The sequence below is a fragment of the Phacochoerus africanus genome, chromosome 7 (genome assembly GCF_016906955.1).
Source record: "Phacochoerus africanus isolate WHEZ1 chromosome 7, ROS_Pafr_v1, whole genome shotgun sequence".
NCBI classification, from domain to species: domain Eukaryota; kingdom Metazoa; phylum Chordata; class Mammalia; order Artiodactyla; family Suidae; genus Phacochoerus; species Phacochoerus africanus.
This window is the reverse complement of record NC_062550.1, coordinates 37,594,354-37,607,669: the sequence shown is the minus strand read 5'-3', so window position 1 is coordinate 37,607,669 and position 13,316 is coordinate 37,594,354. Positions and strand designations below refer to the sequence as shown.

The following is a 13,316-nucleotide window of genomic DNA, read 5'->3' as shown; positions in this document are numbered from 1 at the left end:
CGTTGTAACATGCAGCAAAGTGGAGGAACCAAATGCACCAGAACGCATCTGTGAACTCTTCCAACTTTATCTGCAAATTGCCTCAGGTCTGTTTACCCAAAGCAAATGGAATTCTGGGCCACCTGGACAGGCGAGGAATTAAAAGCACTGATTTTGTGAATGATAGTTCCTGTGCATCATGTGCAGAAGGCAGTGAACTACCAAACGGGATACGAATTTAGTGACAGCAATGTGGCTGACTAAGAATGTTTTGCTCACATTAGGGAGATGGAGGAGTTTCTCTGCCTCTGTTCAGACTCTGTTGCTACCCCCAGAAACTGATTTTACTCAACTATATCCATTTTGAGCCTTTCAAACTGTGCGTTGTCACTTATTATTGGGTTCTTACGTCATTTTCATGGCTTTCGGCCAGCAATTTTTATGGAATGGAACAAAACAGGAAATATCAGAGAGCATCTCATGCAAAGGAGCCAGTAATTGTTTGGGGAACTACATATATATCTTACTGTGGTTCAGGGTTTAAAAAAAAAAATCTGAATATTGCCCTCCTCGATGCCTTCACAATGGAATTCCATCTCTCTCTCAGTTCCATTTTGCCTCCTCTTGATTTTTCCCAGTTGACAAGGATTTCTAAATGTCTATCACTGAATTTAAAGAACAGCTGCAGTTGAATCTGGTGGCTTCGTTCCATTCATCTGGAAAGTACAGAGAGGAAAATGAGCCAGGCTTGTTGCAATGTTCCTGAAAAAGTCATCTCTCTGAGAAGAGCTCAGATGCTGAATGCACAACTTTCTCTTTCAGAAAAAATTGGCAATAAACCCATCCTGACTAAAAGTTTTGAGAAGCAGTGTTTAGCTCGTCTGCTAATAGAGCCTCATGAGCACTCTCTGCTTTAAAGGCAAAAGATATCTGCCTCAGCTTCGACTGATCTGCCACTACCGGAGTATTATTTATTAATGGACTTAATTGGTCCTTTAGTTTGAAGGCAACAAAATTTTGCCTTAAAGTAGCAGGTCCTACTCCATTAAACCACAATTCGAGTCACATGTAGATACAGACATATAAATGTATGTGTGTGTGCGTGTGTGTGTGTGTGTTTACTCTGATTTGAAATATTAAGGAGAGGTTTTCTGGATAAGCAATATGAAAATTGCTGAGCAGAGCTAAACCAGCCAGAAAGTCGGAAGGAGAAGAGATAGAGAGTTCCCCTTAAGGCTCAGAGGGTTAAGAACCCCACTAGTATCCATGAGGATGCAGGTTCTACCCCTGACCTTGCTCAGTGGGTTAAGGATTGCAGCATTGCCACAAGCTGTGCTATAGGTTGCAGACACGGCTGGGATCTGCTGTTGCTGTGGCTATGGCGTAGGCCTCAGCTGTAGCTCCCATGCGACCCCCTAGCCCGGGAACTTCCATATGCCTCAGGGATATGCCCTAAAAAGAAAAGAGAGAGCAAGAGAAATTCAAGGCAGATGCAATGGCAGGATAGAACAGTGATGTCGGGGGTGTGGATAGGGTCTGAGGGAGGGTGGTGTGAAGATAGACCTGTGAAGGAGACGGGGCACTCTGAGGACCAGCCAACCGATGGTGCTGCCAAACTGTAGCAAGTCAATACCTGTGGTTAACATAGCCTTGGAGATGAGGATGATGCACACATTCTAAATATATCATCAGTCTCTGGTTCAAATGGCCAGGAGCACTGATGAAGATAACATTCCATTTCATAACAAATGGCTCTTTGAATTTATTTGACCAACAATCTAGACTTGTCTTTCAATGGCCCAGTAACTGAATTCCCCAGAATGGGATTACTTTGGATAAAATGTGTAATCCTGCAGGAAATAACCAAAATCATTCTGCCCATACACTCTTGGAGGACACACTAATGTCTGGTTCATCTTTCATGGTGCCTAGCAAAGTACTCAATAAATTTGGGCTGAACAGGAGTTCCTGCTGGGGCGCAGCAGAAACAAATGCGACTAGGAACCATGGGGTTGCGGGTTCGATCCCTGGCCTTGCTCAGTGGGTTAAGGATCCGGCGTTGCCATGAGCTGTGGTGTAGGTCTCAGATGCGGCTCAGATCCCGAGTTGCTGTGGCTCTGGCGTAGGCTGGTGGCTACAGCTCCAATTGGACCCCTAGCCTGGGAACTTCTATAGGCCGTGGCTGCCGCCCTAGAAAGCCAAAAGGACAAAAATAAATAAATAAATAAACTTGGGCTGAACATTGAAAATACCTGCTTTCCTAGCTCTACATGTCTATTTCCAATCAGTGAGTGTGCTATACGGTAGAGGATGGGGTAGAGGGACCTAGCTCTCACTTTAGTGTTTGCATTAAATAAACCCTCACTCTGCATATGTGCTTTCTGCTCAAAAGCCAAGAAGGGACTTGCCAGCACAATTTGATCCATACTCCTGAATAAAAAAATAACCAGAGGGAAAGTTGTTCTTTGGTCAAATGACAGAGATTGCAGCCAGTGTTTAAATGGGGTCATTTTGGTAATTGCACTCTAAATCCCAAGACTATAAGTGTTAGACAATTGATATGAAATGTCTGAGAATAGGCTTCCAGGGAAGCGGTGAAGGGTCATAGCAAGTCTTTAAAGCGTAGAGCCAAGACACATCAAGTTCATCTATTAACTTCTTGTCATCAGTTTTAATCACTCTATACAAGTCTTAAAAAACAAAACAAAACCAAAACCAGATCAGATCATCTGGATCATGCAACAACTTTGAAATGCACTGAGAAACAAGACGAAGAATTCTTAGGCTCATGCTTATTTTTGACCACCAGAGAAAGTCCAGTTACCCAAGCGTGTGCACACTCCTTCAAAGCTTATATAAATAACCCGAGTATTATCTAAATAGTCTTTTGTTGGTAAATATTGGTTTTATAATTGTTACTCTCTTTACTGAATAAACAGAATCTTCATTCAGTGGGGAAGTGATTTTCAAACATCGTTGTAGGTCAGAATTTTCCTACAGAGCTTAGTAAACATGCAACTGCCTGGACCCAATTTTATTAAATTACCCAGGAAGATTCAAAAGGATGCTTACGCTTGGACCTCACTTCAGACCAATTAAATCAAAATCTCTAGGGATAAGGTAAAAGCGCTGGTATTTTCTAAATGTATCCTAATAAGATTGTAAGGTGCAACATTAGGTCAAGAATTCCTGTCTTGTTGAGTCTGGTTTAGCAGGTGATGGTGGAGCCCAGCCCTCCCCATATATAACACCTGTCACAAGTGATTCAGACACCCATGATCTGTGGAACATATTCTCAAAGCACTGGCCTGGGTCACATCAAGGATCTAGGTAACTCCAAAACTCTCTGGATCAATGGGCGCACCTCACTTCTCCTTTGACTTCTTTTCTGTTATATCAACACCACAAATAAAACTCAGTCTGGAGTTCCCATCATGTTCAGCAGAAACAAACCTGACTAGCAACCATGAGGATGCAGGTTCAATCCCTGGCCTTGCTCAGTGGGTTAAGGATCCATCATTGCCATGAGCTGTGATGTAGGTTGCAGATGCAGCTTGGATTTGGTGTTGCTGTGGCTGTGGCATAGGCCAGCAGCTACAGCTCTGATTCAACCCCTCGCGTGGGAACCTCCATATGCCATGGGTGCAGCCCCAAAAAGACAAAATAAAATAAAATAAAATAAATAAAACTCAGTCCATATCATAAGGAGGGAGGATTACCTTAAGCAGGAAAACCAGATTTATAAACCAATTACAGATGGCTAAGGACATAAATGGTGTCACATTAGGGCAAATGTTGATTCTCATCTGAATGTGTTAGAATTTCACAAGCTAATGATTGCATTTCTGAATCGAAAGTAACTCAAAATTCTTATCTAACAAAAGCCAGTTTTAGAAACAAGCTTTAATTCAGAAAACATTTGTATTAAATCATAATTAACCAGATGTTAAGTCCACTTCAACAGTCTAAGTACAGGGATAGTCACTGCAGCATTATTTTTAGCAGCAAAAAAATTTTAAAAACTTAAGTTTATTCAAAAGAGGACTAGTTATATAAAATACTGTACACACTTAACTAGAATGCAGCCATTATAAAGAATGATGCTATTCTCTATATATTAACAAAAACGGGATTTCTAAGATGTAACCTGGAAAATAGAAGAAAATGGCAGGTACGTCTGAAGTATAAAATCATTTGTGTTTTTAAAAATGTGGCCTATATGAAATCTGTGATGTTTCTCTGGAAAGACACATAATAATCTGGTTGTAGTGATTTCCTTCAGGGAGGGAAAGTGTTTGGTTGGGAAAATGAGACTTACTTTCCCATTAATATTCTTTGTCCCTTTCGAAATTTTTTACCATTTAAATTACTCACTTTTTTTCTTAAAAAGATCAAGTGTAAACTGTAAGCTTTTGAAGCTCATCTTTTTTCTTTTTTCTTTTTATGGCAGCACCTGTGGCATACAGAAGTTCCCAGGCTAGGGGTGGAATAGACACTGCGCCTGTGACCTACACAGTAGCTCGTGGCAACAGCAGATCCTTAACCCACTGAGCAAGGCCAGGGATCGAACCTGCATCCTCAAAGAGACAGTTTGGGGTTCTTAACAGGCTGAGCCACAACAGGAACTTAACAGGCTGAGCCACAACAGCACATCCTTTTATGAACAAACCCTGGTAGAGCAGACATTCAATAAATGTTTGTTAGAAATAGACCTGCTACCTTATTTCTCCTCTGCTATTATTCAAATCTCTTCTTTCTTTGGTGTGCAGGTGTGAGAGGTGAATAAATAAAGATTCACTAAATATATTATGCCTTGGCACTTACAGAGCACAAAGTATGTGCTAAGCATTATGTTAACCTCTTGACATATGTACCTCATCTCAGGAACATCCCCTTAGAAGTAGATTTTATCATCTCTCTTTTACAAATGAAAAAAACTGAGGCTTAGAGAGGTCATTGCAAGCTCAAGCAAGTTTTGTTATACACACACACAAAGACACACAGACACCCCCCACACACACACACACACACATACTCATACAGAAACAAACACACATACTTATACAAAGATACCCCAAATCAAAGAAGCACTTTTAAGAGTTCCCATTGTGGCTCAGTGGGTAAGAACCCAACATAGTGCCTATGAGGATGCGGGATCAGTCCCTGGCCTTGCTCAGTGGGTTAAGGATCCAGGGTTGCCACAAGCTATGGCGTGGATCAAAGATGCAGCTCCAATCTGGTGTGGCTGTGGCTGTGGCATAGTCCTCAGCTGCAGCTCCAATTCAAACCCTCACCCAGGAATTTCCATATGCCACAAGTGCAGTCCTAAACAAAAGAAAGAAAAAAAGCACTTTTAAAGGACATGCAAAACGCTTTGGGGACTATGAAGATAATAGGCTCTTTGCCCTTCCAAAGAGCCTTAGCAGGGGGAACATTTATGTCTAACATTATTATAATACAAGGGAAGAGAGAGCACTGTGGTGGAGTTTTGAGGGGAGAAATCTCAGGGGATAAGAAGGAAGGGATCAAGGGGGGCTTCACAGAAGAGGACCTGGTTAAGTGGGAGCTTGAAAGGAAGTATCAGGAGGAAAAGTCATGTGACTCACATGGTCAGCACCATACTAAGAGCTTTGTATACATTTTTTTTTTCTTTTTAGGGCCAAACCCACAGCGTATGGAAGTTCCCAGGCTAAGGGTTGAATCGAGCTGCGGCTGCTGGCCTACACCACAGCCACAGCAACTCCAGATAAGAGCCACATCTGTGACTTATGCCATAGCTCATGGCAATGTTGGATCCTTAACCCACTGAGCAAGGCCAGGGATGGAACCCACATCCTCATGGATACTAGTTGGGTTCTTAACTCTCTGAGACACAACAGGAGCTCCACCTTTTATTCATTTAATCCTAACAATTCAAAGTATTCTTATTCCCAATTTTAGATAAATTAACCAAAACCTGAAGGAGAGACCCTCCCCAGATGCTCTATTGAGGAAGAACATCTTAATTAATGTCGCCTTACATCCTACTGGCTGCCCTGTTAGGGTTTTACACATGCATTGTCTCGTATACTAATATATATATATATAGTGTGTGTGTGTGTGTGTGTGTGTGTGTATGGGGGTATGTGCTTGCTCATACATATTCCTTATCTCTAGTACAAGAATGAACTACTTGAAACAGGAACCTTTATTTTCTATTTCCTGAATACCCCCACTATATATACGCACGTAGTAGACACTGAAATATTTACAGTAATGTATCAATACTAAAACAAGTCTGTATAACCTAGTTATTTTTTCTGCGCATGTAAAGGTTTTATGACAGCAGATGAAAGAAAATTATTTGACCACCTCAAATCTCCTCATCTGAAATACTGGGTTCCATTCATCTGGTTTGGAAATCTCGCAGCTAAAGCCCGGAAGGAAGGTAGAATCAGAGACAGTGTTGATCTGCAATCATTGATGACTGTAAGTACATAATATAGCATCAGTAAAAGATACTAATCAGAAACTAACAGGGACCTGCTTGCAGTAGGTTGGGCCTGGATGAGTTTGCTTTGATCAATGCTGGCTCCTAAGGAATCGGAAAAAACTGGGCTAGTAACAGAACCCTCAAGTGCAGGAGCGGAATGGTGCACAGGCTTAACTCAGGTTGATTGGGGGTGGTTGCTTAGAGGCTCTGTTTTAAACAGAATTAAGGCTTTGTAATAGGCTGCCAGGGGCTTGGAAGGACGTGGCGGCCAGGGGGCACATTTGCCATCACTAACCCCAGGATCCTAGACTAAAATCCAGAGTAGAAATTAACCTCCCCAGTCAGTTCCCCCAAATTGGAATGTCCCAAGGATAGCTCAGCTTTCCAAATACTCCAGGAAACAAAACTACATTTTTATTAAATGAAATATAACCCTGAATTCATCTGAGAAACAAATTTATGGAAGGGCTGGATAGATTTGTGCCATGACAGTCTCCTGCCTGGATTAGGCTAAAAGGAATAAATGATTTAAAAATAGCTCCCAAAGTAATGTCTACTCTTTTTTCCCAGTCTTAAATAATAACTTGTGTTCAATAGAGAAAAAAAAATCAATAGGCTCCAGTCCTTCCTGCTTTAAACAGAGATAGATTTTCTGTCAATAGATGTATTCTAAAGTGCTGTTGTTGGGGGAAAGGTTTAGGATGTATTTAGTTCTTTTTTCTGTGATCTATAGTAAGCATGTTTTCAAAAGAAAGGAAAAAAATAATCTGCTTTCCACATAGTTTATCTAAATGGCTAGAAGTGACACACACTCTCTATTTAATTTTTTTTAGGGCTGCACCTGCAGCATATGGAAGTTCCCAGACTAGTGGTCTAATCAGAGCTGGATGCCTACACCACAGCCACAGCAACACCAGATCCAAGCCATGTCTGCAGCCCACATCACAGCTCACAGGAATGCCAGATCCCTAACCCACTGAGAGAGGTCAGGGATTGTACCTGCGTCCTCATGAATACTAGTTGGGTTTGTTACCACTGAGCCACGATGGAAACTCCTGACTTATTTAAAATATTAAGCACCATCTTCCCACCAGCACTCTGGGCCGATATATATATTGGAAATTATAGAATCAATTGAGTAGAGGATATTTCTAGACAGTCCTGATATATCTTATCATAAAAATGTCTAACTGTACCCATCCTTATTGCACATTCACATTGTTGAATAATGTTGATAGGTTGTCATTTTCAAAATATTCCTTTTGTCAGCCATACAATGAGACACCAACATCAAATGCTTTCACTGAGATGTGGAATCTGAAAAAAGGACAGAATGAACTTCTTTGCAGAATAGATACTGACTCACAGACTTTGAAAAACTTCTGGTCTCCAAAGGAGACAGTTTGGGGGGTGGAGGGATGCGATGGGGTTGTGGGTTGGAAATCCTATAAAACTGGATTGTGATGATCATTGTGCAACTATAAATGTAATAAATTCATTGAGTAAAAAAAAATTTTTTTTTCCTTTTAGTGTGGCCTTTAGAACCAATTACTAGCCTTTCAAAGTCACTCTCATCATTTTACAGCCATGTTCCTAAAAGCCATATTCTGAATCCCAGTAAATATTTATTACCCCACCCATCACTCCCATTCATTGTGTTTTTTATCTGTTTCTGGCTTAGGAAATGAACCGATTTCGCTCCTGGTGCAGCCTCTTATTTGGTTATGACTGGGTTGGGATTCCGCTGGTTTACACCCAGGTATCAAATCTTTATTTCTTCTTGCCCCTTTGGCATGCCGGCTGGCTGGGGGCCGTGGGCGCCGTGCCCTCATTGGGGTTTCTCTCTGTTTCAGGTTGTCACGCTGGCTGTCTACACCTTCTTCTTCGCGTGCCTGATTGGACGCCAGTTTTTGGATCCCACCAAAGGCTACGCGGGGCATGACTTAGATCTTTACATTCCCATCTTTACTCTCCTACAATTCTTCTTCTATGCAGGATGGCTCAAGGTAGCCAACGGTCCCGGGGCCTGAGACCCGCTCTGCCATCTCCAACATGTTCAAACTCTGCACACTGATCTGATCCCTTAGTGAATTACTCATTCATGAGTGACGCAAAGGTAGATTTAACATTTAATAGCTCAGAGATATTATTACTTTTCCACCGGGGCTCCAAGGGACAGGGATGTGGTGAGTATCATCCTGCAGCATCTGAAACAGCTCATTTGCGCAAAGCCATTACAAGCACGCTCTTTTGTGGCCATCGATTGTTTTACGTCTTGATGTGCTCCCATGAGGATCACAGTAATGTAATTAAAGTCATAACTGTACCTGTATTGATATTTTATACCACAGCAAGCAACCAGAGTAAAGGAGAGTAAATAGGAAGCCTTGTATCTCAGACTTAAGCAATAATTTTATATTATCTTGGTTCTGTTCAACTCTGTAAATGGTTAGCTTCTATTCCCTGAAATCCCGCTAGCTATGCCACATTAAATGTGTTCCGTTTTTAAAACTAGAACTGGGACTCAAAAGAATTTATCAGAATCAAAATCAAAAACACCAAGATTAATGATGACATTTGGTTTGCAAGGAAATTAAAAACATATTAGAGCAGTGAGAATAACTAGTCCAGTCATCATCGTAGAATTTTATTTATTCCCACCACCATCTCCCCTGGCCCACCCCTCCCTAGATGTATGTAAAAATATCAGAGGCCTGATTCTTCCACCTTTTTTTTTTTTTTTTGTCTTTTTGCCATTTCTAGGGCCGCTCCCACAGCATATAGAGGTTCCCAGGCTACGGCTCCAATTGGAGCTGTAGCTGCTGGCCTATGCTAGAGCCACAGCAACGCGGGATCCGAGCCGCGTCTGCAACCTACACCACAGCTCATGGCAATGCCGGATCCCCAATCCACTGAGCAAGGCCAAGGATTGAACCCGCAACCTCATGGCTCCTAGTCGGATTCACCAACCACTGTGCCACGACGGGAACTCCCACCTCTTTTTTTTTTTAATTTTTTTTATTACTCAATGAATTTATTACATTTGTAGTTGTGCAATGACCATCACAATCCAATCTTCCACCTCTTTTGTATGCGACAATGGGTTGAAGAAAGAGGTCAAAGACAATGGGATCATTGAGCTACTTAAAATCTAACAGCAGCTGGAAGATAACATTAATAAAAGAGAACTTCAGATATTTGAGCTTCCAAATAGTCACATATTGACAGGCCCCATTGAGATCTTCCAGGTTATAGCAGCATTTCCCCTGCAGATGTCTTTACTCTCATTGCTTTGAATCTTAACCAGGAAAAATAAATATACTTACACTCCAAAGAGTAAAGGCATGTCCTTTACAGACAGCAAAAACCTTTTTAGGGAGTTCTCTGATGGCCTAGCAGGTTGAGGCTCCTATGTTCTCATTGCTGTGGCTCTGGTTGCTGCTGTATAGCGTAGGTTCAATCCCTGGCACAGGAATTCCTACATAATGCCTATGTGGCAAAATAAGGAAAAAAAATACACCCCCCCCCCCAAAAAAAAAAGAGAGAGAGAGAGAGAACCTGAAATAAACGTTGCGACTCCCATTTGAAAAAAATTTTTTTTTTTTTTCCGGCGTTCCCGTCGTGGCGCAGTGGTTAACGAATCCGACTAGGAACCATGAGGTTGCGGGTTCGGTCCCTGCCCTTGCTCAGTGGGTTAACGATCCAAGCTGTGGTGAAGGTTGCAGATGCGGCTCGGATCCCGCGTTGCTGTGGCTCTGGTGTAGGCCGGTGGCTACAGCTCCGATTCAACCCCTAGCCTGGGAACCTCCATATGCCGCGGGAGCGGCCCAAGAAATAGCAACAACAAAAAAGACAAAAGACAAAATAAATAAATAAATAAAAATTTTTTTTAACCAGATGACAGTGACTCAGTTACCTTTACCCATTTAAGACAAAGAGCAAGAGAGACAAATAGCCCTCATTTCCTACTAGAGAAAAAAAGTAGACTCTACTTTTACAAGCAGAAAATCACCCCACCTGGCCCAAACACTCAATCACTCTGGTCTTTTATTGTCCTTTCCCCTAAGTTTGCTGAGCTTCTTATTCCTCACTCTGTGTCCATGTGAGGTGGTTGGCCAGTGTGAAAGGAACAGTTAGCAGCTCCTGCCTTCTGGAGTGGTCTCTAAAATATGAGCATTCTTTTCCTTTATAACATACTTTTCGATGGCAAAATATGAAAAGACCATCTTAGGTCCATTAAGAGATAGGCAACTCTAAGAGAAGGGAGTTTTCCTACCCAATGGATTATATACCTCAGTTTCTAAACAGCTGTTTTGTCTTGACCATTCTAATATTTGCAAATCTCTTCAAAGTGTAGAAAACCCATCTTAACCTTATGAACAGTGTATTAATTACTCAGGTATTTGCTGGAAATGGAGCCTCCCAGTGATTAAAAGATATTTTGGGGACACAGTCAATTCAGAAACATGGATAGCATTTTGATAGTTAAATGTAGACTCTATTATTATATGCAGGACTGATTTCATACAAATGGAATTGTGGATATATCAAAAATAATTTGCAGGATCTATTCAGTGGCCCACTTAATTTAAGGAAAATTCTAGCCCTTTAGGATTTACAGTAAAGGACTTTGGCATCGATTTTGTTGTGAGGCTGACTGATCTGGAGCACAGGCCCTCCCAAGGCTGTCTCTTAGAACAAGAGAGACGTACGCTCTCTAAGTCAGTGATTCTCAACACCGGCCACGCATTAACCTCCTGGGATCGCTACTCAATACTAATGCCTGGGCTCAACCTCACACCCATTAAATCAGAATCTCCAGGGGAGGGACCCAGGCATCAATTTTCTTTAAAAGCTCTGCAGGTTATGTTCCGCCAAGGTAGAGAACAACTGCTCTAAGTGATTAGGCCTAAATCCTAAAAGATATGTAGGTAGATTCTCTACCAAATAGTCTGAAAATCTAGGAATTAACTAAACAATGGTGCCTCTATGTTATACACTTGTAAGTTTTTCGCATCTACACCCAATGTAAAATCACACACACACACACCACATCCAGATTGTAAAAATCAATCTTTGATTGATAGATGAAATCAAGAAGGAGAAAACAGGTGAGTCATATTTGGCATATACTTCTCTGATCAGGAAGCTAGTTAATTCAGGAACATGATAAGAGCATCTAATACTGACCAACTATTAGAAGGTATATGATAAGAAGCTACATAACTTCTGAGTAATTCATTAGATAGCAGTAAATCCTTTAAGGTAAAACTAAGTAGACAAATTCCAGCTTTATGACTTCCTAGCTCTCTGACTCATTCATTTAACAGTTATAATTATGAAATTTCCCTGTATTATTTTCTTTAATTGTTAAGTCTTTTGCTGTTTAATCTTCCCTATTGTTTACATTTTACCTCATCACCTGGGCCTTCGTAAATTTTTTAAGAGAACAGGCTACATAACACTTGAAGTGCCTAGCACATTGGCAGTGCTCCTCTGATATCTGCTAGTTTGATTTGTACCTGAGAATCAGTCATTTGGCTCCTAAGCTGTCTGTGGCTTCTCTGAGATGGGGCCTACATTGTCACCAGCTGAACAGACAGAGCCACTGGGGAGCAGACCCATGCAGGTACATGACCCATGATGGTCTGAGAGCCCAGTCTCACTGGCCGATAAATCTGTGTGTCTGCAGGACAACCCACCCGCTTCCAGACTTCCTATTATGAAAGATGACCAAAGAAAGCAGAGAATGAAGTAGGAATCCTCTTCAACCTCCATTCTTAGTTTTCACAAGTATCGTGATGGACTTATTCTTATTCTACAGGTAGCCGAGCAGCTTATCAACCCTTTTGGAGAAGATGATGATGATTTTGAAACTAACTGGTGCATTGACAGAAATCTGCAGGTTAGAGGAACTTTTGTTTCATTTATAAACATTAATAATCTAAACAGACTCTGAAGGCCGGCCCCTGAACTTGAGAGCTTTGGCCACAAACGAAAGAGGCTTGGCTCTTCAGTATGTTGCCTGGAGGCCTTTTTGGAACTTCACATAGACTGTGTTCTATCCCACTCCAAACCCCATCCACCCACTGGAACTTATTCTCTTGCTTTATACAAGCCACATCTGAATCCTTCTAACACTATAACCACGACTTTAGGTCTCTCTTTTGGCCGTGGATGAAATGCACATGAGCTTACCCAAGATGAAGAAGGACATTTACTGGGATGATTCTGCTGCTCGACCACCGTATACACTGGCAGCGGCTGACTACTGCATACCCTCATTTCTGGGGTCAACAGTCCAAATGGGGTAAGTGCATTTTAAAAAATCATCAATATTTAGAAGGTCCCGTTGTGGCTCAGCAGTAAGAAACCCAACTAGTGTCCATGAGGACATGGGTTTGATCCCTGGCCTTGCTCAGTGGGTTAAGGATTCAGTGTTGCTGCAAGCTCCAGTGTAGGTAGCAGACAAGGATTGGATCCCGCATTGCTCTTGCTGAGGCTGTGGTGTAGGCCAGCAGCTGCAGCTCCGACTCAACCCCTAGCCTGGGAATTTCCATATGCTATGGGTGTAGGAAAAAATTTAAAAATTTAAAAAATCGGAGTTCCCGTCATGGCGCAGTGGTTAACGAATCTGACTAGGAACCATGAGGTTGCGGGTTCGGTCCCTGCCCTTGCTCAGTAGGTTAACGATCTGACGTTGCCGTGAGCTGTGGTGTAGGTTGCAGACGCGGCTCGGATCCCGCGTTGCTGTGGCTCTGGCATAGGCCGGCGGCTACAGCTCCGATTAGACCCCTAGCCTGGGAACCTCCATATGCCGCGGGAGCGGCCCAAGAAATAGCAACAGCAACAACAACAACAACTA

The 13,316-nt window shown here is 42.0% G+C and overlaps 1 protein-coding gene across 3 annotated transcripts in view; it reads left to right on the top strand.

Annotated features, from left to right (window-relative positions):
• BEST3 (bestrophin 3) overlaps positions 1–13,316 on the top strand; it is a 42,086-nt gene that overhangs the window by 13,654 nt on the left and 15,116 nt on the right. For all 3 annotated transcript variants that reach the window (XM_047787184.1, XM_047787183.1, XM_047787185.1), the window contains 5 exons: positions 6,293–6,447; positions 8,133–8,210; positions 8,305–8,457; positions 12,276–12,356; positions 12,610–12,761. In XM_047787184.1, the coding sequence (XP_047643140.1) occupies positions 6,293–6,447; positions 8,133–8,210; positions 8,305–8,457; positions 12,276–12,356; positions 12,610–12,761 (619 nt within the window). The remainder of the gene's footprint in view (positions 1–6,292; positions 6,448–8,132; positions 8,211–8,304; positions 8,458–12,275; positions 12,357–12,609; positions 12,762–13,316) is intronic.